Source organism: Simochromis diagramma, unplaced genomic scaffold, assembly GCF_900408965.1.
Source record: "Simochromis diagramma unplaced genomic scaffold, fSimDia1.1 OVJJ01000753.1, whole genome shotgun sequence".
Classification (NCBI taxonomy): Eukaryota; Metazoa; Chordata; class Actinopteri; order Cichliformes; family Cichlidae; genus Simochromis; species Simochromis diagramma.
In genome coordinates, this window is record NW_024387523.1 from 6,906,152 (window position 1) to 6,928,994 (window position 22,843).

Here is a 22,843-nt window from a genome sequence, read left to right on the forward strand (position 1 = left end):
TTACAGACTCACCTTCTGTTTCATTGTGTTGCCGTGGTTGTTAGAATTCAATCAGCGTTTCAGACTGTTCTTAATCGGCGTCTTTACTGTGCTCCGGCAGTGAAACGTTGGCGCCGTTTCAGCGCTAGGGGGCAGCAGTACTCCGTCTCTGAGCAAAGCACTAGAGACACACGCAGTTACTGTAATGGTCTGAATACATTTATTTGGAAAGGAGAATCACTGAGGATGTTCCCCATATATTATTTGGTATGTGATACTGGTAAACAAATGACTGAAATGTGCTGCTAACCTTATTCTTAAATACAAAGATAAATATTTGCTTTGTCTTTCCTTTTTTTGCCATATAAAGAAAATATTATGATGATGAAGGTGATGAAGAAGAATTAAGGAATTGTCAAACTTAGTTAAAAAAAAAATAGAGAGCCACAGGTTTGATCACTTGAATTAAATAAATAACAAATTAACAAACCAAGTTTGCTCTGCTTTCTTTGTGAGCGATCTTTAAAGTTGACCTATTATACTTTTCCTTTTTTTTCCATCATACATGTCCTGTTACAGTTGTGGATGCTTCTATTAAACAAATCAAATTATGAGGCCAGCTTATGTATACAAGTAATTGCTATCAACCAAGTGCAATTCAATGCAGTTTTATTTATATAGCGCCAAATCACAACAACAGTTGCCTCAAGGTGCTTTATATTGTAGAAACCTAGGGAAGAACCAGGCTTTGGGAGGGACGGCCATCTGTATGACCAGTTGGGGTGAGGGGCACAGAACTCTTTCAGAGTTTTTTTCTACTCTTGGATCTACATGAAGTGTTTCTAAAATGACCACTTGTGTGATGGTGAGTTTGAAGGTTGTCTGTCTCAAGTTGCCCTGCAACACACTGGCGACTTCTCCAAGGTGTACAACCTCTCACTCTCACCCTACTACACCTGAGCTAGGCAACAGCCTCCCACGAACCTGAATTGAATAAGTGAAAGAAGATGGATGGATCTGTATGATGTCAAAAAATGGGGATAATCTCTTTAAAATGGTCATCTTGGACGCATTTCTCTGTCTGGACACGGCACCCCACCCACATGGTGTTCAAGCTCTCCATTTTTGAAGGGCAGCCAATCAGAGGAAAGTTGGCATAAAGACAGAGTAGCAGTTTGTTTCAGACCGAGTCTCGGTTTAAGACGGATCGTTTAGAAGTGTAAGTCATGCGAAGCTACTTTAGTAAAGGCAAGGATTTAAATATGAATTTTAAAATGAACATGTTTAAAATTCGCAGCTTACCACATTAGCATACTTGTGGCATATATCTACATGTGGTTGTTTAGCATAATACAAATTATTCATCTATTTGTTAAGGGGCCAAACTGATGCCAACTCACATTCAATGTACACAAGTGGCCTGAAAATCTTGAAACACAAATGCACATGGGAGGACACAACCAGAGAGCAGCCTTTGGACTTTAAACCATTACACCTCTAATGATTTGCTACACTTTGGCCACTGATAGCTGTGGCATTAAATCATTCACTTAACAGCACACAAACCTTTACACGTTGGCTGATCTAACTCATAAAGTCTAACCAGATCACTCATGCCAAGTTCCCGAACTCCACAGAAAAAGCATCATTGCCAAATGATCTCTTGGAATTATGTGCTGTAAAGGATGTGTAGGATGTACCAGTAAATCAAACTTTACTGTTTACACAAATGCAATAAAAAGTTAACTTATAACAGACATTCTGTACGTGCCCTTTAGACCCAGGCTGCTGCTAACATAATGACTAAGACAGGAGTTTACTCTGATAAAGCAAAAAAGACGTCACCTGTTGGTTGAAACAGACTGGTGACTTGGTAGATATTTCCAAATGTTTAGATGTTTGCCCTTTCCTCATAACAAATAACAGGCTTATGGTTTTTTTTCCATGTTTCGAAAATAACATCCCTGCTCATGAGATTCTTTTGGTCAATGAAACAATCGGGGTGAGAGCAATGAATAGAGATGACCATCTGCTTTTGATAGATGTATTAACACCTCACATGTGCAGGCACTTAGCATTCCTTATGTAAATGTAATGTAAATCACTGCCGTTTACCTTTTATGAGCTTCAATATGAAAATCCACATATGTGTTTAATTGGACCCACATTCAAGGGGAAGCTGTATGGGGATTTGGGATTGCCTCGACCACAAAGGGAAAATAAAAAATGAAGGAGAAAAAGAGAGATTGAGAGAAAAATAATAAAGCGTATAGCCTTGACACAAGCCAAGGTTCTTTCTTTTTTTTTTAACGTCCTTATGCACACAGATAAAAATACAACCTCCAAAGGGAGATTTAGCTCTGATCCCCCATGATATAGAAGAAGTGGAATGTACTGTAAAGTATGAATATGGCCTGCGCAACCTTCCACCTACCCCCCTGCTTGCTTGCTGCACCTCTCTTCTTTTAGTCCAAATCTGTAACAGATTGGGTTTAGTCTGACTGGAGGTATGCAGCCACAACACCACATGTAGGGGTCTGCATAATCCCTCCTTTGAGTATTAAGCACACAGCATGGGCATTCTTTTAAAGACCTGGCAGGAATTACTAATACATAATCTCCATGATCATCATTTAGTATAGTTCAAGGGGAGAGGATGGGGGTGGGGAGGAGGCAATCATTTGAATTTATGAGGGATCTCGGGGGTATATACAATCTGTGACAGACAGTGTGTGGTGCCATCTGGAGAACACATAGGACTCGGTCTGCTGGAATCCCCAAACCCAGCCAACATGGAGCTGAACGTCATGTTCAAGAGGCCTGAGATGTTTGTTTAATGCACAGAGTGGTTTCTATAGCCTGAAGGGGAATACATTGTTTAAGAGGAACCAACTTAATGCTATTCTGCTGAGTCAAAACTATTACCATGGTTCTTTGTGATGGAGGCCGGCACTAAGAATTAAACAGACAGGGGGGTGAATAATTTTTAAAAAGACATCATTATAATGCGCATGTGATTCAAACTTGATTTTGCCAGCTCCCACTAAAACACAGCAGCAAAACTTTTATGTAATTGAAGAAGTACATTTATTCTTAAACGTCACCGGACAAACTTTTTATATATATGGAATCACAACAGGCGATGAGTCCTCCTCCATGTGACACAGGTTATTTGCCGAAAGGATTGAATCACACTCAGATCATTCGCTTCTTTTACTGAGTTTGTGCCGCCTTTAAATTTAATAACGCTGCCTGGATATTTTTCTTCCAGACGCAGTGATTGCTGAAACATTTATGTTCCTTTTACCCGTCCATCCATCTCCACGTGAGACGAAATGGAATTCATAATATACAACTTCCTGCTTTTATCGCATTGATGATCTAAATCGAGGTAGGAGGGGGAGAAAAAATCAATCAGCTAAATGTTGGCTAAGAGGATTTGAGGGGCATAGCAGGGCCATCTCTCCTCACTATTCTAAATGAGGGGTGACAGTAATGCTTGACGGAGCCCATATGGCCACTGTAACCCACTGCACTGCAATTGTGAGGGAAGACACAGGGCTAAGTCAATTTAATGTTTACACTCCGGTGGCATATCCCACTCTATTGGATTTGTTTACTAAGCTTTGTATTCTCAATTGAATGATACAATTAGCATTATGCAATGAGTGTGTAGTGGAAGGCGTGACACATACTGCATACACCGCACAGCATGTTTTTGGCATGATACTGTACATTACAGGCCTAGATGTTAAGAGTTACCACTCCCATGTACGTCTGTTAAATATAAAGCTGAAGCTTTTTCTTGGCTAGAAGTAGTGACTCCTTAGAGAAGGAGCCTCAAACATATGGAGCCAGAGCCAGCCTGCCAAAGGATCCAATTGGACCCAGCGCATGGGTTTGCAATGTGTAAAAGTGCAGCAAAGTCATTAATAATTACAGCACTTCAAAGGAAGAGAATGCTATTGCTGAAAATTAGGTGATTGCAGCATTACTGCAGAGTTTGGGAATGTCTGGGTAATTTTACAAGTTTTGAAAGATGTTGACAAAAGTTATTTGACTCATAAAGATGTAAAATTTGGTTGTTGTTTGGATCTAAGTGGCCTACTTCATGTGAAGATGAGCAAATGTGAAAAAACTGAGATGTACTGTTGAATTAAGCTTAGAGTATTTTGTTTTCAATGAGACACTTCAGGCTGTTCGTCGTCTGTTTTGTAAAAAGCTGGTTCATTAAATGTGAGCTTTTTAATGTTTCATTCCACTGGGGAAATTTTCAAGGTTTTTCGTCTTATTATCATCATTATTATTTTTATACATATTATTATGCATGGGTTTTACAGGCCAGTGAACTGGGACTGCATGTGGCCCATGAACTAAAATGGGTTTGACACATATGACACCCCTGGAAACCTCTGGTATACACAGTGGCTGTTTCCTCCTGTTAGACACAAAATTTGATCTTTTAGTTTAATTTTTGACAAGAAAGTAAGCAACTGTATTTTGCATAATGCTGAACTATCACTCTAACCTCTTAAACCAACAATGTGAATGCCTCACGTTGCAGATTGATTTTACGCTAACCTGAAAAGAATGGTTCACTGGTTAGAACCATTAAAATCCTGTCTTTTCAATCAAGTGAGTGAAGTGAACCAAACTTTATTGCATAGCTTTTGGCCCTAAGGTGTAACTTTTAGGATGGCGTAGCTTCAGATTTAGTATGTCTGTAGTCTCTGCCTGTAACTTAACAACTTGGATATTACTGTTTCCATAAAACCGAGGCGTGGGAATAGCATTTTAAAGAAACTAATGGTACAGAATCTTTGTAACAAATGGTGTGAGCAGGTGTGGGGCCAGTGCATGTGTGGTAAGAAATCAAGATTTTGGATTGAGCTTTACAGTATGCACTGTGACATATCCACTCAGTAAATCAGTCAGTCAGTCAGGATGCAGCACACTGAGATTGGCTTTCCACCGTGGTCAAACATGCTGAGTCGGACCTCAATGTCCCCTGCACAGTAAAAATTCCAGGTTTCTGAAAAGGAAAAAGGCAATTCAAATCAGCGTGTCAACAGGGGATCTGTAAACCACACGTTTCCTGGACGGCTCTGTCGAGACCAGCTGTGCACACATCATAGCCTGTCTGATCTGTGTGTGCACTGTTAAAGAAAGATGGACATGAAGGGGGAAAAAAAACACAAAAAGAAGGAGACGTGGGAAGTAATACCAACAGACACACTCAAAACATGTAATAGAGAAGGGGGAGTAGGTATTTAATCTGTGAAAACAAATAGGACCAGCTTTCTGAAGTCTAATGACTCCTTAGGGCTATCTGTTACCACCCTGCAACAGCCCACCCTGGCCTTCGTGTCTGTGCCTCATCACCTTCCAGATGCTCACCCAGTGAAGGGGTGAAAGGTTGGCAGGTGCCTTAAGGAGCAGGGAGGAGCCTCGGGGTCAGATTTCTGTGAGGTTGAGCAGTCGTGATCTTTGGGTTGAGAGGGGTGGCGGGGCAATATGGCTTGTGTCAAGATGGGCATGACTGCAGAGCAGCAGTCTGACCCAATCAACTTCATTTATGGGTAATGACAGACAGACAGCCTGTCTGATGTGGTGGCCTCATTGAGCTGCCGCTTCCCACCCCAAATCCATAGTCCTCCAATCCTTGACCTGTAGCATTTCAACATAAGGTCAATGGCACTCACCAGCGGCATCAACAATGGCGTATCTTTGTGTGGTTTCAATTGCAAAACTGACCTGTAAATGTGAAATAAATTATTTACTTCACCTTTCAAGCGTTAGGCGCTGATTACATTTGGCGTACCGCGCAATAGCTTAACTCTGTAGCTGCTATAAATGCATAATTAGTTTGTAGAGTAAATCAATAACGTATGGATTTGTGCTTGGATGACCAAATCTATGCGATTTCCCCATTCATGCAAAGCAAGAAAAGAAACAAGAAAGGTCATTCTCTGCATAATGAGACACCAAAAGCGATATCTTGAATGCAGTCAGTGATGCTTGCATCCATCGACTGGGCGTAATTAGTTTTTTGTCTTTAACTTGATGTTCAGTTTGGCAGATCTGCCTATTTAATGCTTGTTTCAGTTTATCCCAGACCTCCTTAATACAGTATAGTGAAATAAAGTTTGCCATGTCTACACTAAAATCAATGCGCTTTATCTTCCTGATGGTCTATAGCTGCATTTAATTTAGCAATACAGAAGCATCTCCCAAAGAGCTGTTTGCATCGCCTCTTTCAAGGGAAAACAATGTAGTGAGCAGATCGGACTACTAGACAGAATTCCCCCTTCCTGCCATTACCATCAATTATGTAAACACAAGACGAGGTCAGTTTATTCCAGTCTAGACATGCAGCTCTCCATCATCCGCCCCTTGCTGCGTGCACAGCACTGACCCACATTAATACATTTATAATCAATACCTCCTCAGGTCCTGTGGGCATACTTGCCTATCAGATGTTGAAGGAAATTGTGCAGTCCAATTTAAAATGGCCGGGGGGTGGGTGGGGGAACTTTCATAGCCATGTGCCAATTAGTTCCACTGTCAATAACGGTAATCCTAAAGGACATTGTGTTTCAGGGTGAGAGGAGAGAATGGATGGAGGGAGGAGGGAGACATCATCAAGCTTATGCCCGTTGTTCATTGTTAATGGCTGTTACACTGACAAGAAGCATTTGATCAGACACTCACACAGACACACACATATTGACACACACACACATATTGTGGCCTATGAATGTGGCTGAAGGGGTTGTGTTATGGGGCAGAATTACACATGAAGATAACAAGTAATGACGTCTTATAAAGGTCAACAAACAAAGCACTAGTGGGACAAACGCAGGCTGTGTGATGAGATTCATTAGGACAGCGTTGATAGCGTGGAGAGAGAGGAGAAGAGGGAATGGGGGGGCGTGGGAGGTGGAGGGTGAAGGGTGGGGGCCACATTCCTCCACTGTTTCACTGCTGCCATCACAGCAGCAGCTGAAACAGGTGTGTCTCTTTACTCGGGCCACCGAGGGCAAGTGCTGGTCTCACATGGTTAAGGATGGTCACACTTGACCACACTCTGACCTTACACCCAACGGAGTAGCCCGAGACTTCATTAAGTGGGCCCTAAGTAGCGCAGGGATCCCACAACTATTATGTCTGCAATTTAATACAGGCTCTGGCTGTCCATAATGATCGTGGCTCAAGGGTATTTATGAGCTGTGTACTTATCAATGTCAAAACCTTCAGGAGTCCCACTTTAAGTCCAGGACACCCGATGAGAAGGGTAGCCGGGTCCTCCACCCTGATGCCCCTACTTTGATTCATGGCCACCTCAACTGTCTGAAGAGCCTCTTCTTAAACTTTAAAGTTAGCAGACAAACTCAGCTTCACTCGTTATGATCCATCTGGGCACAAAGGTGCCGTTTGAAGCCGAAAACAAAGGAGACAACAGAGAAGTAGCTTTGTTTAAGGACACATCAACACAGGCCTAACCTAATGGTCTTATTGGGATAACACACACCTTGTTGCACTGAGACTTGAAACCATTATAAACGATGTAAAAATTAACACTTGAAACTCGATCTAACACGTATCTGCCTAAAGATGTGACTGAAAACTGTTCAAAAACAAAGACATTAAAGCTTCAGGTTGTGGTGACAGGTAACAGTGACTGTTAGTGGCAGGAAGACCTAGCTAAAAATTGTTCTTCATCTGATTCTTCTTTCAGGTCATTTCATTTCATTTATTGTCAGCTTAAAATATAACAAGTCTCTTCTCTCGCTCCGTGCCTCTCAAAATCTAACAAAAGAGAGGATTATGGTGGTGCTCCTTACTGAACATCTAATATAGAGTTGGAGGCTCTGCTGTAAGCATTTTAGCATTTAGCCATTTAGCATTTCTTTTTGTTACTTTTTGTTTATGAGACTTCTGACATCTAAAGTTTAATACTCGAAGTGTTACCCTCGAGGACAACACTTTTTCTGACCTCTCTTTGGACGAGCGATGTTGCTCTCATTGTGTTTCAGGGTTATCAGCCACACCCCAGTGCCTGGATCACCCACGCCTAAAAGGTCATCAGACCATCATTGGGGCTGGACATCATGTCCCACTCATCCTCAGAGTGCCATCTATTGTTGAGCTTGTTGACAAGTATCCTGTTATGACCCCGGAGTACTTGATAACTTATGGGAGGCAATCTGTTTCTTGCTTTCTTCTTCTCATGTTTTTGTGGTAACATCGGAAACGATTTGATTCCATAGACCAACTGAGTTTTGTTTCCCTAGGCGTTGTGGGCTTTCTTTTCCTTTTATTTCTTTGGCCTTGGAAGGCTCTGAAACTTATCTGCTTCCTTTTGTTTTTTGCACTTGGTTTGTCTTTGTTAATTATCTCACTGTAAATAAAAGTCATACTTTAATACACTTAAGAGTGTTTCCGCTGCTTTTTCCCCTTGTTGCGCTTGGTCCCATATTTCCAGTAACTCCCAGTGTTCCCCTAGACATCACATCAAGGCTGTGGCATTGACATAAATTACATTTAAACACTTAAGTAAAAGAGTAGATTAACCTTCTCAAGGCAGGCGTTGCCGATTTGCAACAGTTAAAAACTAACAACCTGATTACCCCACATACATATTTTATGAGTTTTTTTTTTTACTCAGAAGTACCACTGCAGGACTTTGTTGTGCATTAGCAACAAAAAGTTTAATTTGAGCCTGAGAGGGTTAAAAAAAAAAAAGCCAACTCAGTTTTATTACTAAAAATGTAAATACACTTCACAATTTTCCATTTCTAGTCAATACACTGTAAAGTTTTTTAATGAATATTGCAATTAAATTAGTTCCTGAAGAGGTTTAAGGAGAAATGGGCCATGCTTTTTCCGATGATTCTTCATCTTTCATCAGTAAATCTGAGGTTGATGAGCTCTAAGCCTTTGCTAATTGGTTTAGCATTTTCCAGCCAGGCTGTACTAATTTTTAAGTTGTTTTCCAACCCACGTTTTCATGGAAAAAAACCCTGAGTTTGAGAGATTTCATCTTGTTTTGCCCCTTGTTTGGATTCCCAGACACGTATCACTTCTTCTTGTTCTTGTTCACCAACCAAAAAAAAAGAAAAGAAATCTGTGCATGGACTGGACTGTAGGTCACTCTTTGCTTTTTCTCAAACACATCAACACTCACATCTAATGACAACATTACACACAGCTACAGTCTCCAGCTCAGGAAACAGAGGGTTCCTGTTTTTGAATCCAGGCTCTATTGTTATCTTAAACAGCATTTTGACAGTCCACACACACTCGCCCCCTCCTCTCTCCTTCTGGCTTTTTTTTGGGCGTTTTTTTTTTTTTTTTTAATCTCCCCAGCTTGCTTCACACACTTGAGATATTACACAATTAGTATCTAGCCAATCTAGATCCTTATATAGCTTTGTAGTAGCACACATTCTTATCTGGACCTTTCACTCGGCTAATATTGACAAAGTCAAGGAGATAGAGTCAACACAACGCTCCATTACCACTGTTCCTGTTTTATCTATGGGCCTTATCCTTGCTTTCTGGCTGGAGTCACACAATCACTGCAGTTTCTGCTCTTAAATACCAAGTATCTCCTCAACAATCACCGTCTCTGCCAATCCCTGTCACACACCGTCTTTATGCTTTTGTTTCTCATTCCTTTTACTTGCACTGCTATATATATATATTCACTCACCATTGTGAGAACTGAGATGCTGCATGCAGGCTTTTGTGCAGCTGAAGGTGTTAGAGGGATTGAGGAAAGTCTGGATAAGCAACAGCTGGATTTAATGCACCATTAAGGTCATTGGTTGTTCAAGCTGCACCTGCAAATCTCCTGATTTCACCCCCTGTTTAAAGCTCTTTCCCTTGTCTGCTCCCTCCCTCCCCTCATTTTTTCTCTTGCCCTCTCCTCTTTCGTTCACATACTTTGTCAGCCCTTTCTTTTTTATTTGTGGTCCTCTCAGCTTTCCGTGTCTGGTCCTACTCCTGTCCTATCAGCTTCGAAAGCCCCCACCCACCCCTTCTTTCTGGTTCTTTTACAAAAATAACTCTTTCACTACACACCCCCTGTCTTCCTTTATTTTTATTTTTTGCTTTATTCTGCATGTCCCACTCTGTTTCTTTTTTTCAAGTTTCAATATCTCATTCTCTCAGTTTTCATGCCCCTCCTTCTCACAGGCTGTTGTGTTGTGTCTGCCAGGCCTGCTTGATTGGAGGACAGGTTTCCTGAGTACTGGAACGGAACAGGAGCTGGCAGGGAGATACACTGAGAAAAGCCAGCTCGACCGTTCCCACTGAGAGTCACACGCGCTCACAGCGCTGCCCATACCAGTGTATTCCAGGCAGGACACGGCACACGCTATGATGTATGTAATGATGTGGCATGTCATGGGTAATTCCACCAGGATTCACTTTATCATGGCGATGGAGAAACCTGACCTTGGTAGTCTGGTGTGTGTCATGTCTGCTTAACAGTAACAAGTGCAGGGCCAAATGCAAAAACAGGATTAAACCCCAAAGACTGACGGTGCGCAGACCCTGTCTGCTTCTTTTTTATTATTTACCCAAATAGATCTCAAAAATGAGATCTATTTGCTTTCACCCTTCTCAGTCACGGATAGACTTCCATACTTTATGTGTGTGACATGTAGGTGAGGCACAAATGGCTGTGTCACACTGGCTAAAATATATAAATGAAATAGTCCATGCACTTTTTTTTTTACATGGATGAAACTTTGTAGGTTTTTCAAGACTTACCCTCAACCCAATTTTACCATTTTAAATTTAAGATGCCATGTTCTCAGGTGATGAACTTTAACGAACTCCTCCAACAGATTTATTAAGATTGATATGATAGTTGATCAGTTTAATCATCAGACTTTGGTGATGCTAAGTTGTAATGCTTTTGAGTTTTTCGATGTTGCCTCACTCATCTGTTCTTCTAACTCATCTGTCCCAAGCTTCACAAGCTTGATAGAGTCCAGGTCTAGAGACATCTACATGTCGGTATTGACCAGTGACTGTAGAAAACAGTCATTGTCATAATCATTGGTCAGTTCTTTTATTTAGTCATTGACATTGACTCACAGGCATAGCACCACCTAGCGGTGACAGGAAAGTAGCATTATCATCATAAACATTGTTAGATATTAGCGATATTTTCACTTTAAGCTCTACAGCAACATGACTTATGATTACTGGGTGTTCTCCAGTGGCACTTAGTGGGCACAGGAAGTCATGCATTAAGTTTTATAATCGGCTAATTTCTAAACATATATTTTAAATCTTCCAGATGTGGCTTTTCCCATATGTCACTGAATTGTTCAGAAAAAGTAACTCTGAGACTTTTGTGAAGCTTTCTTTGTGGGCTCATGATCGTGATTATTGGACCATTAAAAAGCTAATAAAACATAATGGAGTTGCATCATTCACCCCTACTTGTGCTGCAGCTCCTTTTTATGACAGTCACAAGCAATAAACATGTAGACCATGTAATAACAGAAGCAAGGGTGGTTTTACAAAGTCATTCTCAAGATAAAGTATCCTTGAAAATACAAACTTGTTACATTTCAAATGTTTTGCAACACTCGACATAAAACCCGACTAGCCTCAAGTCTTCCATATTGCAGTCTCCATTAGCAGAAGAAACAGGATCTAGCCCTCTGGCACACGCGCAGATTGTCACTCACACTATTAACACTGATGCGGATAAACATAAACACCACCATCCTAAGAATAACTTCCATTTTTCCCCCAAAGAATGATGTTTATTTCTCAGCTGCTCTTCAGTGTGTTCCTTTTTTTTACAGCCGCGTGAATAATGTTTACATCTCCCACCGGTGACTTTACCCTGGAGAGATCTGTTGTCCCATGCACCTGGACAGTTCATCACCCCAGCTGAACAGATATGTCCCAGAGCACCCGAGGAGAAACTGAGATCAAATGACCGTGAGTTCCCGGTGGCCCCTAATTAAATTGTTGTTGGATTCCTCGCTTTGGAAAAAAAAAAAGCATTAGTATTTATGGATAGCTTTTAGGTGGTGCTAATGGTAATCTAATTTTCAAAATGGCTTTTCTAAATTAAGAGGATGACACAGAGGCAGAGTTAGAGGTCTGATGTAAGTTAGAGGTCTAATGTGTGTTAAAAGCCTGACTGGGGGCCTCATTAAAGACTTGCTTGACAAAGTGTTTGCTTTCTCTCAGCTGACAGGGTACTGGTGTTGTTAATAAATCAGACAGCAGTTTAGTGAAGTGTTTTAATGAAAAGCGAAAAGACAGCGACAACATTAAGATTTATTGAGACGTGCAAAAAACACGGGGAGCTGTTGTATTTAATCTTCCCAAACACTGTCTTCTTACTTGTTCTGTACTGTCCGATAACTACAACAAGAAAGCAATTATATAGAATATAATAAGGATTTTATAAATCATTTAAATAACAGTGTATAGACTCTTAGATGGTGGGATGCAAACAGATACAACAAAAAAGGAGCTGTTTGTATAAAAAATATTATTCAAAACTTAAATTGTCTTTTGGTATTAGTTCGATATGAGATTTAATAAAAATATATAGTACTGCTCAGAAGTCTTCAGCTGCTCCTCGTGTCTTTATATTTTGCTAGGAAAATGGGAAATAAGTGCAGCAATTTATTAGAACATGCAAATAAACATGCAGTTTATACATGAACTTAAACGTCAATATATGACCACCTTTATTCTTTGTCACAGCCTGATCTCTCTTCGGCAAACATTCTTGTAGTGTTCCTTTCCAGGAAGTGTTCTCCAGGCTTCCTGAAGGACATCCAATACTTTTCTTTGGATGTTGGCTGCCTTTCCTTCTGTTTTTTTGTCAAGATGATCCCACACTGCTTTAATAATGTTGAGGTCCCGACTCTGGGGAGGCCAATCCATGACTCATACTGTTCCATTGTGTGTGTTTTCTCTCCAGGTATGCTTTTACTGCATTGGCAATGTGTGTGGGATCATTCCCATGCTCAAAAAATGGAGTACCAAAATCTGATACATTTCTGCATTCATAATTCCATCAATTTTGAGAAGATCTCCAACCCCACTGGCTGAAATGGAGCCCCAAACCACGACAGACATACTCACTATTGTACCTATCCCCCAACCTCGTCATTACATACTGATGATGATTTAAACCATAAATGTCAAATCTGTATTCATCACTCAGTCAGCCCTATTGCCACTGATTTTCAGCCCAGTTATTGAGTAATTTGTTTCACCTCAGTCTTTTCTCCTTGTTTCCCTTCCTCAAGATCTTTTTCATAGACTGAACTAAAGAAATAGACACAAATTTGTTTTTGTGATAGACTACTAATAAAAAGTGAAAAAAACAACAACAACAACTTGTTACTATGTTGTCTGTGTAGGCACACCCGTGGCTCATTCCTTGAGTTAGGTGCCAAGTCTTTGTTAGGTCATTCGGGCTCAGAGCTGAAATAATTACTGGTTAGGTAGAATGATTGGGAAAAATCTGAAAGACTTTTAGAAAAGGTCAAGAAGTATTACTTAAGACCACTTTAAAAATAATTATAGGGATGTCTGGCTCCTTGAAAAGAAAATCTAAAGAAATGAGGGGTGAATGACGGGTTTATTATGCACAGTGCTGTGCATAATAAAACGTATTAATAATAATAAAAATAATAATAATAATAATAATAATAATAATAATAATAATAAATTAAGAAAAGTTTAATCAAAATGTTATATTTATTAACAAAAGTCCAGATAATAACTCACCCTCTGTTAGAAACCCAGAGCTATTTCCGTCATTAACTCCATTTCCCATAAGGCACCGCGGCTTTTTTAACGTCATTAATGTGCGCATAGCTGAGGTGGCGTTTGAGAAGAGGTAAACAAATCGGATTATTTTTGAAAAGATTTGATGCATTAAAGGTCGAAATTAATGATGAATTGTTATTAAGTCTGTTGCGTTTTTACAGCTGTTCTATTCTAATTATCCAGCTGCTGTTTGTCTCTCGCGTGCATTGTAGCTAAAACGGCTAGCACGTTGCATTTACAGTGTGCTAAAGCTAAGCTAATCCAACGCTTTCCCTGTCAGGTTGTTCTCTGGCTGTTCCCCTGAAATCCCGTCGGCAGCTTTCATCATGACCAAACTTCTGCAGTGGCTGTTCGGTGTGTCGCTGCTGGGAGCACTCTGGGCTTTGGTCACTTTTGACCTGTTGGACCTGAGCCTCCCGCAGACTTACAGAGAGGTCGCCTGGCCGATGCCTTTCTACCTGCTGATTTCATTTGGCTGCTACTCTCTGGCCACTGTGGGATACAGGGTGGCCACCTTCAATGACTGTGAGCAGGCGGCGAAAGAGCTACAGGAGCAAATTAAAGAAGCCAAGGAGGACTTAAGGAGAAAAGGTTTAAAAATATAGAGATTAAAAGGGCGCTATGTGTAAACTTCTGGGACTGAGAGGAGAAAAGCACGGACTATTGTCTTATGCACATAATGTGTATTCCTGAAAAAAAGGGTCTTGTTTTGGAGACATCTTCCTGAACATCAGGATTCTCATTCACGACTGTGTTTTGTCAATTGGCTGTTTATCCAGTATGTTTCAGAAAATGAGGAAAGAGCCACACTGATACGTTTTTGTAAATTTCGAAATATATAACTTTTACTAAGCCAATCCGCATTACCTCAGCATCGTAGGACTCTTAGTTTAAAAACTGCAGGACATGCAGAAACATTTTGGAAGTGATGACGCAAAAGCCAGCAGTCGCTTTCTGATTGGGCAACAAAAGTTAAGCCAAAACATGTCAAAGCTTGACTCTGTTCTCCAAAGCCACAGCTTCTGCCTTTGATAGATAATACCCTGGCTTTCTTATGCTTTTGCATTATATTCAGTCACACTTACACCTGATTGTGGGTCCAACTAAAGAAATCTTTGGGCTTTCTTTATGCCATTGCTGTTATTCCTCTGCAGTAATTCCACCCTTCTGATTGGTACCCTTGCCCAGCGTGTGTAATTGGCACTTAATGCAGACGTAGATCATCTCTAAAACTGCTTATTCAGGCAAAGTCAAAGATCTTTAAATTAAAACGCATTACTGTGGCTGAAGCCTGAGAAATGAGTAGTTTAATGAATGTTTTTCTGGTTAACCCATAAATGTCAAGAACAGGTGGGGGAAAGGGTTTTGTAGCAGAGTTTATATCCAGCATCATTTTTGCTCTAATCTGTTTGTGTAATGTGGTTTGACTGATTAGCACATCTTTCACCAGAAAGAAAGTCGAAACAGTGAACACACATGGTGGTGTCTTTGGCTGTTAACTCCATACGGTTGCTTTCATGTTACTCTTTATGCTAAATTATCATCTGTACACAGTTGCTGTTCACTGCAATGCCAACAAACGCTCACATTGCACCAATCTGATTAAAGACCGCTTTCCACTGGGAGATCTCAGATGCTTTCAATCAGCCTCGGCTCCAGAGTAGCGCAGCACATGCTGGACCTTGTTGCGTTCGTCTGGAGATTGTTGATTGTCGCTGTAGGTGGATTAGATTTTATCTGTAAAGGAATGTACATTCCATTGTCCAGTTTGAGAGTTGTACCCTGAAGGTAACACTGAGAATTCATTAAATCTATTTTCCTCATTTTTATTTGGTCTAGAAATGTGTCTTTGTTGGTTTGAATGAGTATATGCATGAGTGCTTTTGTGTATGATGAATTCCTGCCTGGGGGCTTATATCAACTGTTCAATGCCTCCCTCTGTGTGAAAGACTGATCTGTATCTGTCTGTCGTAGTTAATGACGAACTATACGCTACAAAGCAGTTCCACGTCTTCCCACACAGAAGTTTGGTTCATAAATTGGAAAAAAAAAAAAGTACGCTTAAGTCTGTAGTTCTGAACTAAATGTGATTTTGGCAGTTGCAGTTCTTTTGTGAAAGCCTTAAAAAGGCTGCCTCTGCTCATTTCCAGTGAGTGCCTGCTGCGCATAAACAAAGCGTAGCCTGGCCAAAGGCATCATTATAGTGCTTCAAAAGCTCCCATAACTTCTGAACAAATGCAAAAGAGTTGGCAGTTCTCTCTGTGCAGGCTCTGCCCGTTGTGCTGTTTGGCTGCAGCCCCATCATGCCTTGCAACGTCACCCCCCATGAATGTCTGCAAGCTGTTGCTGGAGCAGACTGGATGAAAGACAAACCTCTCATTTACCAGAAAATCTTCTACTTTGGCATATACACCAAAGGCTTCCCTCTGTATGCCGTTATGTTCTTACTCGTAGCCACATGTACAGTAGTTGATCACTTTCCTTTGTTTTCACTCTCCCCAAATCCAACTTTGAAGACGTGGGTTGTTGGGATGAAAGTATACCTCGGAATAGGCCAAAGATGTTAGATAGGTGAACAGTGCAGGGAGTTTTGTGCCGTTTTATCCCTTCTTTAAAACATGCAGAAGATAAGCTCCATTCCTGACTTTTGCATTTACGTAACAGCAAATCTATGTAGGTGTAATCTGATTCAGAGATAGAGATAGAGACGAATTACATAAAATACTTTAACGCTCTTTTAAAACATCTCTGTGCAATTCATTTGTCCTAAATGTGAAGTGATTGCCATCAAAACCGCTGCTGTTTGGTGCTTAAGTGGCAGTATTCACAGGAGAGGATGCACCTGATAGAGTAAAGTAACATGACACACTGTGCAAAATCTATAATAATGATTGCACAGTAATTCATTTTGTCTGTCTGCATACTCTTTTTGGCTTAGAGGTGAGAGCTTCGCTCCTCTCGTGAGAAATATGTGGAGAGCTTCCTTTGCATTTCAATTGACTTCTTAAAGATTCAGCTTTGTCAACTTTGAGAGCTGTTATTAGAGAGTGCATTTTAGAGGAGCAGCAGTAACAGGCCTTAAATTGTTACCTGGGCTCTGCAGCTGCCAGATGACTGGAGGGGGAAAAAATGAAATCGAGAGCTGATTATCCTCTGTCGCTAGTCTGAAGTTGTGACTCGAGTTCCATTATTGTTCCTCCACCGTTAGCTTTTCTCGAAGAACGATTTAAAAAAATAGGAAAGGCAGGTTCTTTTTTCTGTAGAACTACATTTCATTTTATTCTTTGCTCAATTTCCTGGCTGTGCTGTGCAGGTTTACTGTATGTGCACCAGGGGAAACAAACACGGGTGACAATTAATGTGTCATGAAAAAAACAACGCTTAACATCTGCCAAAACTTTGAATTAGCAGGGAGACAACAGTAGGGCAAACTGTGATGGGGATGTACTACTTTAGGTACCAGTGATACAAATAGAAAATGTACAAAGAATTTTATATCACTGGAAAACTTCTCAGCACTGTGCAGTTGGCAGTAAGACTCTAAGATTGAATTTTACAAGGCAAACAGCAGACATACAGCATCTCCATTCTTTTACATGTAGGTAGTCTTAATAATATATAGCTTTGTCTCATCACCACATGCCTTTTCCATGCAGGGCTACTAGCAATATAAACATGGCTATGGTAAATAAAAATGTAGGCGTAACGTGACTACTTACATATTTTACTTTTATCCTTAAGGAAATCAAACCTTTGCAAAGCCCTATGATCATTGTATCACCTACATTAGCAGATCTCTTTAAGACCTCAATGTGATCTGCAGTATTAGAAATTCAGATTTGAGATTCTGCTCTCTTTCACACTGAAGATACGAAGCCATGCATTATTTAAAGTAGCTATTCAGTCTCGTAATACAAAGTGGATCATTCCGTAGACTTGTTCATGTGTCAAAGTCAACTAAAATCTCTGTGTTGTAAAGTGAATAAGTGGAAAACTTTAAATCCTTTTGTTGCGGTTTTTGTGCAGGTGATCTTTGGGGTAAGAGAGCCGCTTTCCAGCTTTTCATAATTGGTATGTCTGACAGTAAGAGAGGCTGGGAAAGATGACAAAAGTGCACAGAGTGTTCTTCACCTTCTGCTCCAAAGCCGCAAGGTGAAAAGCATCGACCAAATTGTGTGAGGAGCCAAAAAAATTGGAGGAAACCTAATGGGGACTGAGGCAGACGGTGAGAAGGGGCCAGGCCATGGGGTTGTGCCCACAGCATGGCCCCACTGAGACCTTCAGACACTATAAAAAACATTTCTAGAGACACTCTGTGACACTGCTGGGAGCAAATCCATTTCGACAGGCTGAGAACCAAGACTGAAAAATGATAGGTTATCATTTTTCTGCACAGAAAAGACTTCTTTTTCCCCACCCACACATTTCACAGCAAAACCTCAAACCCATCTAGAGACGGACAGAAAGAGAGATGGAAATGGAGTTATTGAGCGCTCAGAGCTGAAAAAGATGGAGATTTGATACATTTGATACAGATACAGAAACTGTGAGGAGCGGTAATAACGGGACGAGAGTCACTTGGGGACAAATTGAAACGGGAGATAGATACAGAGAGAGCGAGTGAATTAAAAACGCAGAACAAAAGATGTGTGAAAGTACGAATGAATAAAAATGGGTGAAAATGACTAAGTGACGCCAACAGGAAACCGAAGCATGAGCTGGAACAAAACAGATGACCCTGGCAGTGGTGACAGAGAGTGTATGACAGGGCTTTTCGGGAAAAGAAGACCACACCCCAACCGCTGCTGATGGCAGGGGACCAAAACGTGTCTCAACTGGTCCTGAGACGCCATCTTATTCTGTAGAACCAAGGTGTTTTCTCCTTATCGGCCCTATCAGTCTCTTCCTGCTAATGCCTTTGCAGGCACTAAAGCAGAAAAGAGCATAAAGGGCACTTTAAACAGTGCTGCTGCATTAAAAATACATTTAATCCTAATATAAAGGGCATCATTACTGCATAAAAGGAAGGCGAACACTGCTTAAAAAGTCACTCATGGGTCAGCTTACTGTTCTTTCACTGCTGCGTTGATACTTACAGGACACTGGGTTGCCAATCTAGGGCAGTGTGAATGCGTATAAATGCTGCAAATAGCTACAATAACATTAGGTAACCTCCCAGAGGTCCTGTAAGCTAGATACTCCTGGCTCTTGTTAGAAGTAACATACGCTAGCAGGCAGACAGGGACGGATCATCGTGTGTCCTGCTGATAGGAGGCTCGACTAAGCACAGATATGCAGAGACAGACTAGCTGGCCATGCCAAGCCTGCTCTGAATTGTGTCCTCTACAGCCTCCACCCAGGTTTTAGGGTTGCACACTGCTGGCAAGTCCTCACTTTGTTGAAGATAAATTGATAAATCCAGTCCATTTTTCTGCTTGAAAAGAAATATTTCATTCAGTTGCACCAGACTGCAGCTCTTGTGTATTGCCATTATATTGGCAACTTTTGCTATTTGAGTTGCATTGCCAAGCGTTTATCTTTCAGAAATATTATTATTTGTCTGTGATTTCTTTTAATTTAAAACTAACAGTCTGTAGATGCGCTGTGAGGCTATGCTCGCTCAAAGCGAGGCTTTGAATTAAATAGAAACTCATATAAGATTGCTGTGTGTCGTGCTAATATTTGGTAATTAACGTTAAACACAAAGTATATTAAAGTCATTTGTTTTGCAGGTATTTTTTCCCCTAAATTAAAAGTACAGCAAATTAAAATTGTGACCTATTTCTTATACTAGAGGAAAAGTTATGAGTTCAGTCATTATGATTCATCCTGTGGGTGAGAATTCATTTAGATGTGAGCTGTTACATCCTAATTCAGAGCATTAGCATCCTGCTGCTGGTTTCACCAAAAATACTGGATTGTTTAATTACACCTACCACTGCTCTGCTTCAAAAACAGCTTGTATAAAGTATAATTACAGTTTAGGAAATGGAATTTATTGGAAACAGTTTTTTTTTTTAAAATGCAGGTGGTTAGAAAAGTCTTTGAGGATATTAGAAATACACCAGAAACATTGTTTTGTGTTACTGTTAATCTATTGATTAAATGATGACTGGCTCTGTAACTCGAATTTAATGAGAAAGGTCCCAAAATGGGGCTGTTGTATATCCTATTGAGGTTTTCATACGATTTGGTAATGGAAAACTTAAACACTCATATCGCTGATAAGATACTGCAATGTGAACTCAATCTAAGTATTCAATTCACAGTAGTTTAGCTCTTCTGCAGAAAACGTGGTAACCAGCATGACTGAAGTGGACACTGAGCGGATGAACCCATGCAGGTCAGATTTTAGGAAGTGCCCCTTACATCTCTTTGAAACCTAAGGGAGGTCATTCATCAGTTTGTGCAGCTGGTTTTAAAGCGTGACCCTAAACTCGAAAATCGCAAAACAAATGAAGATGTGTTGAGGATATCGTGCACTCACAGTCAGCTGCCCCAGTGTGTGAGATGAGTTCATTGATCTACTTCTGCACCGACCGATGATGTCTCTCCATTTCCTCCGTGTGTCTTCTGCTTTGACTCGAAAATCTAGGACAGACTATTTTGCACTTTCATAACTGCAACTACATTTTTCTGTCAATGTACTATGCATATACGGTGCCAACCCTGCATGGAATAAATGTAAGGGGCAAAATTTTACTAAAAATATGGAATAAAGCCTCTAAATGTCTCTTGTATTGACGTATTTGACTGAACTTTTTCATTTTTATTTCTGTAAACTGATAGGTGTCGTCACACCTTATTGTAGTTTAGCTTCAGTTGCTTGTACTTAATCTTTCTGGTCTGTAAATTTGAGCTTTAAAATCCATGCAGTTTTTTTTCTCCAAGGTCTGTAAAGTCATTGTTCCTGCTGTTTGTGCAGCACGTTTGCTCTAGTTATCTACTGACTCCCCTTACCGTTTCTTATGGTGTTTAAAGATTTCACTCTTGCTGTTCGCGTTTACTTAAGCTGGTATGCCGAACGAGTGAGTAAATAAAAAGAATTGTTTCCTCTTGACAAGCTTTTACTCATTGGAGCCTCTTCTTGGGGTCGGACGGTTAAGCGGCCTGTCCGACGCCCTTAATTTACGGCCACGTCTTTGAAAACATTGGGGAGTTGGGAGGTTGTGGCACCAGTGTTTGGTGCTACAGCTGTTTTTACTGTCACGGCCATAAAGCTCCCCTGGGAAGGGTGAGACAAGAGAAGAAGAGATGAGAACAATGGCTTGTCATACAGCTTGCAGACACGCAAACTATCATGGTTGGAGAGGAGGAGGTGTGTCGATGCTGGGGCTGAGTGTGGAAACTCACCATACGGTTGAAATAAAGATAGCAGAGGGGTCACTAAGGCGTATTCAATCTTCCTGCCAAAAGACAATGCTAATGGTAATAACAAACAGACTGCACCTCATTTTTCTTTTATCTCATTCGCAGCTTTTCCTGTCTGTGACCATCTTAGCCTTTATTCTATTTGTCTCCTGTCACATTAGTGTATCTGAGCCATTATCTGTGATATGTGCTGCTCGGGAGATCTTCCCAGTGTAATGAAAAGGCAAAATGGAGTTTGGTTTCCTGAAAGCTTTTTAGCACAAAAATCCCCTTAATTTAAAGATGCATTTTTCTTTTTACTGATAGTGGCAAACTGGATTGCTGGTTCTTTTTAGAGTATGTATGAATATCTACCCCTTTATATTTAATGTGTCTATCCTGTGGTGATCATCTGTTGTTGGATGCCATACATAGTGGAGGAATTGTACCTGCCTCAGCTGTACACCTAAATGCCATCTGCTCCTCACCTTCCTGAGAAGTTATCTGAGAATGTTTTGCTTCAGTTACTGTGTGAAAGAGTGCAGCCAAGCAGAAAGCTAAGTGTCACTGTAACTTTGTCTCAGATGTTTTACTGTGTTCCAGGATTGAAAATAGGTCTGCTCTGCAAGGCTGAGGGCAGCTTTAAGATAACTTATAATACTTTATTATTATTATTGATGTTCCAGGTAGCTTTATGGTGTTAAGCAGGTGTGCTTGTTTCTGATTTGCTTACCATGCACTTGCTTACATGGTAAATGGACTGATTCTGATACAGTGCCTTTCTACTTAGCTTGAACACTCGAAGCACTTTATAATATAATCCTTATTCACCCAATAACACACCCCAAATGTGTCCACAGCTGGAATTATTAGAATTATTTTTAATTTTACTGATATTTGCAGATAAACAAACAGGTTATAAAAGATGGATGCAACCACTGTGACATCACTCACTGGCAGTGTTAGATCCAATGCATGTAAAGTAATGCAGTCACATTGTGTTTTTTGGTAATACAATAATGCGATACATTACTCTACTAATGCGTTGTTACTTCTGTTACAAAAGATGTTGTTTGTGTGATGGACTAAAAAAAAGAAACATCCGACATTTCTTTTTTCTTCCTGTACAGATACAGCTGATTTCAGTTTCTGTGCAGGGAGGAGATCACTGGTGGAATGTTCTGCAACTTTTGAGGAGATATGTTCATTACTTTTATTTGTAATCTATGTAAAAAAAACAAACAAAAAAATCCAAAACATCTCAGAGAGAAACAGCTTAATAATACTGCTACAGTGTGAGAAATTATTTTTTGATCTACAAGACCATCAGGAAGAAGCTTGGTGAGAAGGAGAGAACTGTTGATGCGATCATTTGGAAATGGAAGAAATATAAAATGACCATCAATCACTCTTGGTCTGGAGCTCCACACAAGATCTTCATTCATGGGGTGAGGATGATCATGAGAAAAATGTCTGATTGGCCAAAACAACTTGGGAGGAGCTGGTTAATGATCTGAAGGCAGTTGGGATCACAGTCATCAAGAACACCACTGGTAACACACTACATGTAGAGAACTAAAATCCCCCTGCTGAAGAAAGCACATGTACAGACCTATCCTAAGTTTGGAAGTGAACATTAAAGGGAGTTTTTCCTTCCCACTGTCGCCAAAGTGCTTGCTCACAGGGG

The 22,843-nt window shown here is 40.5% G+C and overlaps 1 protein-coding gene across 1 annotated transcript; it reads left to right on the plus strand.

Moving 5' to 3' along the window:
* Positions 1 to 13,787: 13,787 nt before the first annotated feature.
* dpm3 (dolichyl-phosphate mannosyltransferase subunit 3, regulatory) lies at positions 13,788 to 15,635 on the plus strand. Its single transcript, XM_040021239.1, has 2 exons — positions 13,788 to 13,876; positions 14,087 to 15,635. The coding sequence occupies exon 2, from the start codon at positions 14,133 to 14,135 to the stop codon at positions 14,409 to 14,411; it is 279 nt and encodes a 92-aa protein (XP_039877173.1). The 5' UTR covers positions 13,788 to 13,876; positions 14,087 to 14,132; the 3' UTR covers positions 14,412 to 15,635.
* The last annotated feature ends 7,208 nt before the right edge of the window (positions 15,636 to 22,843 follow it).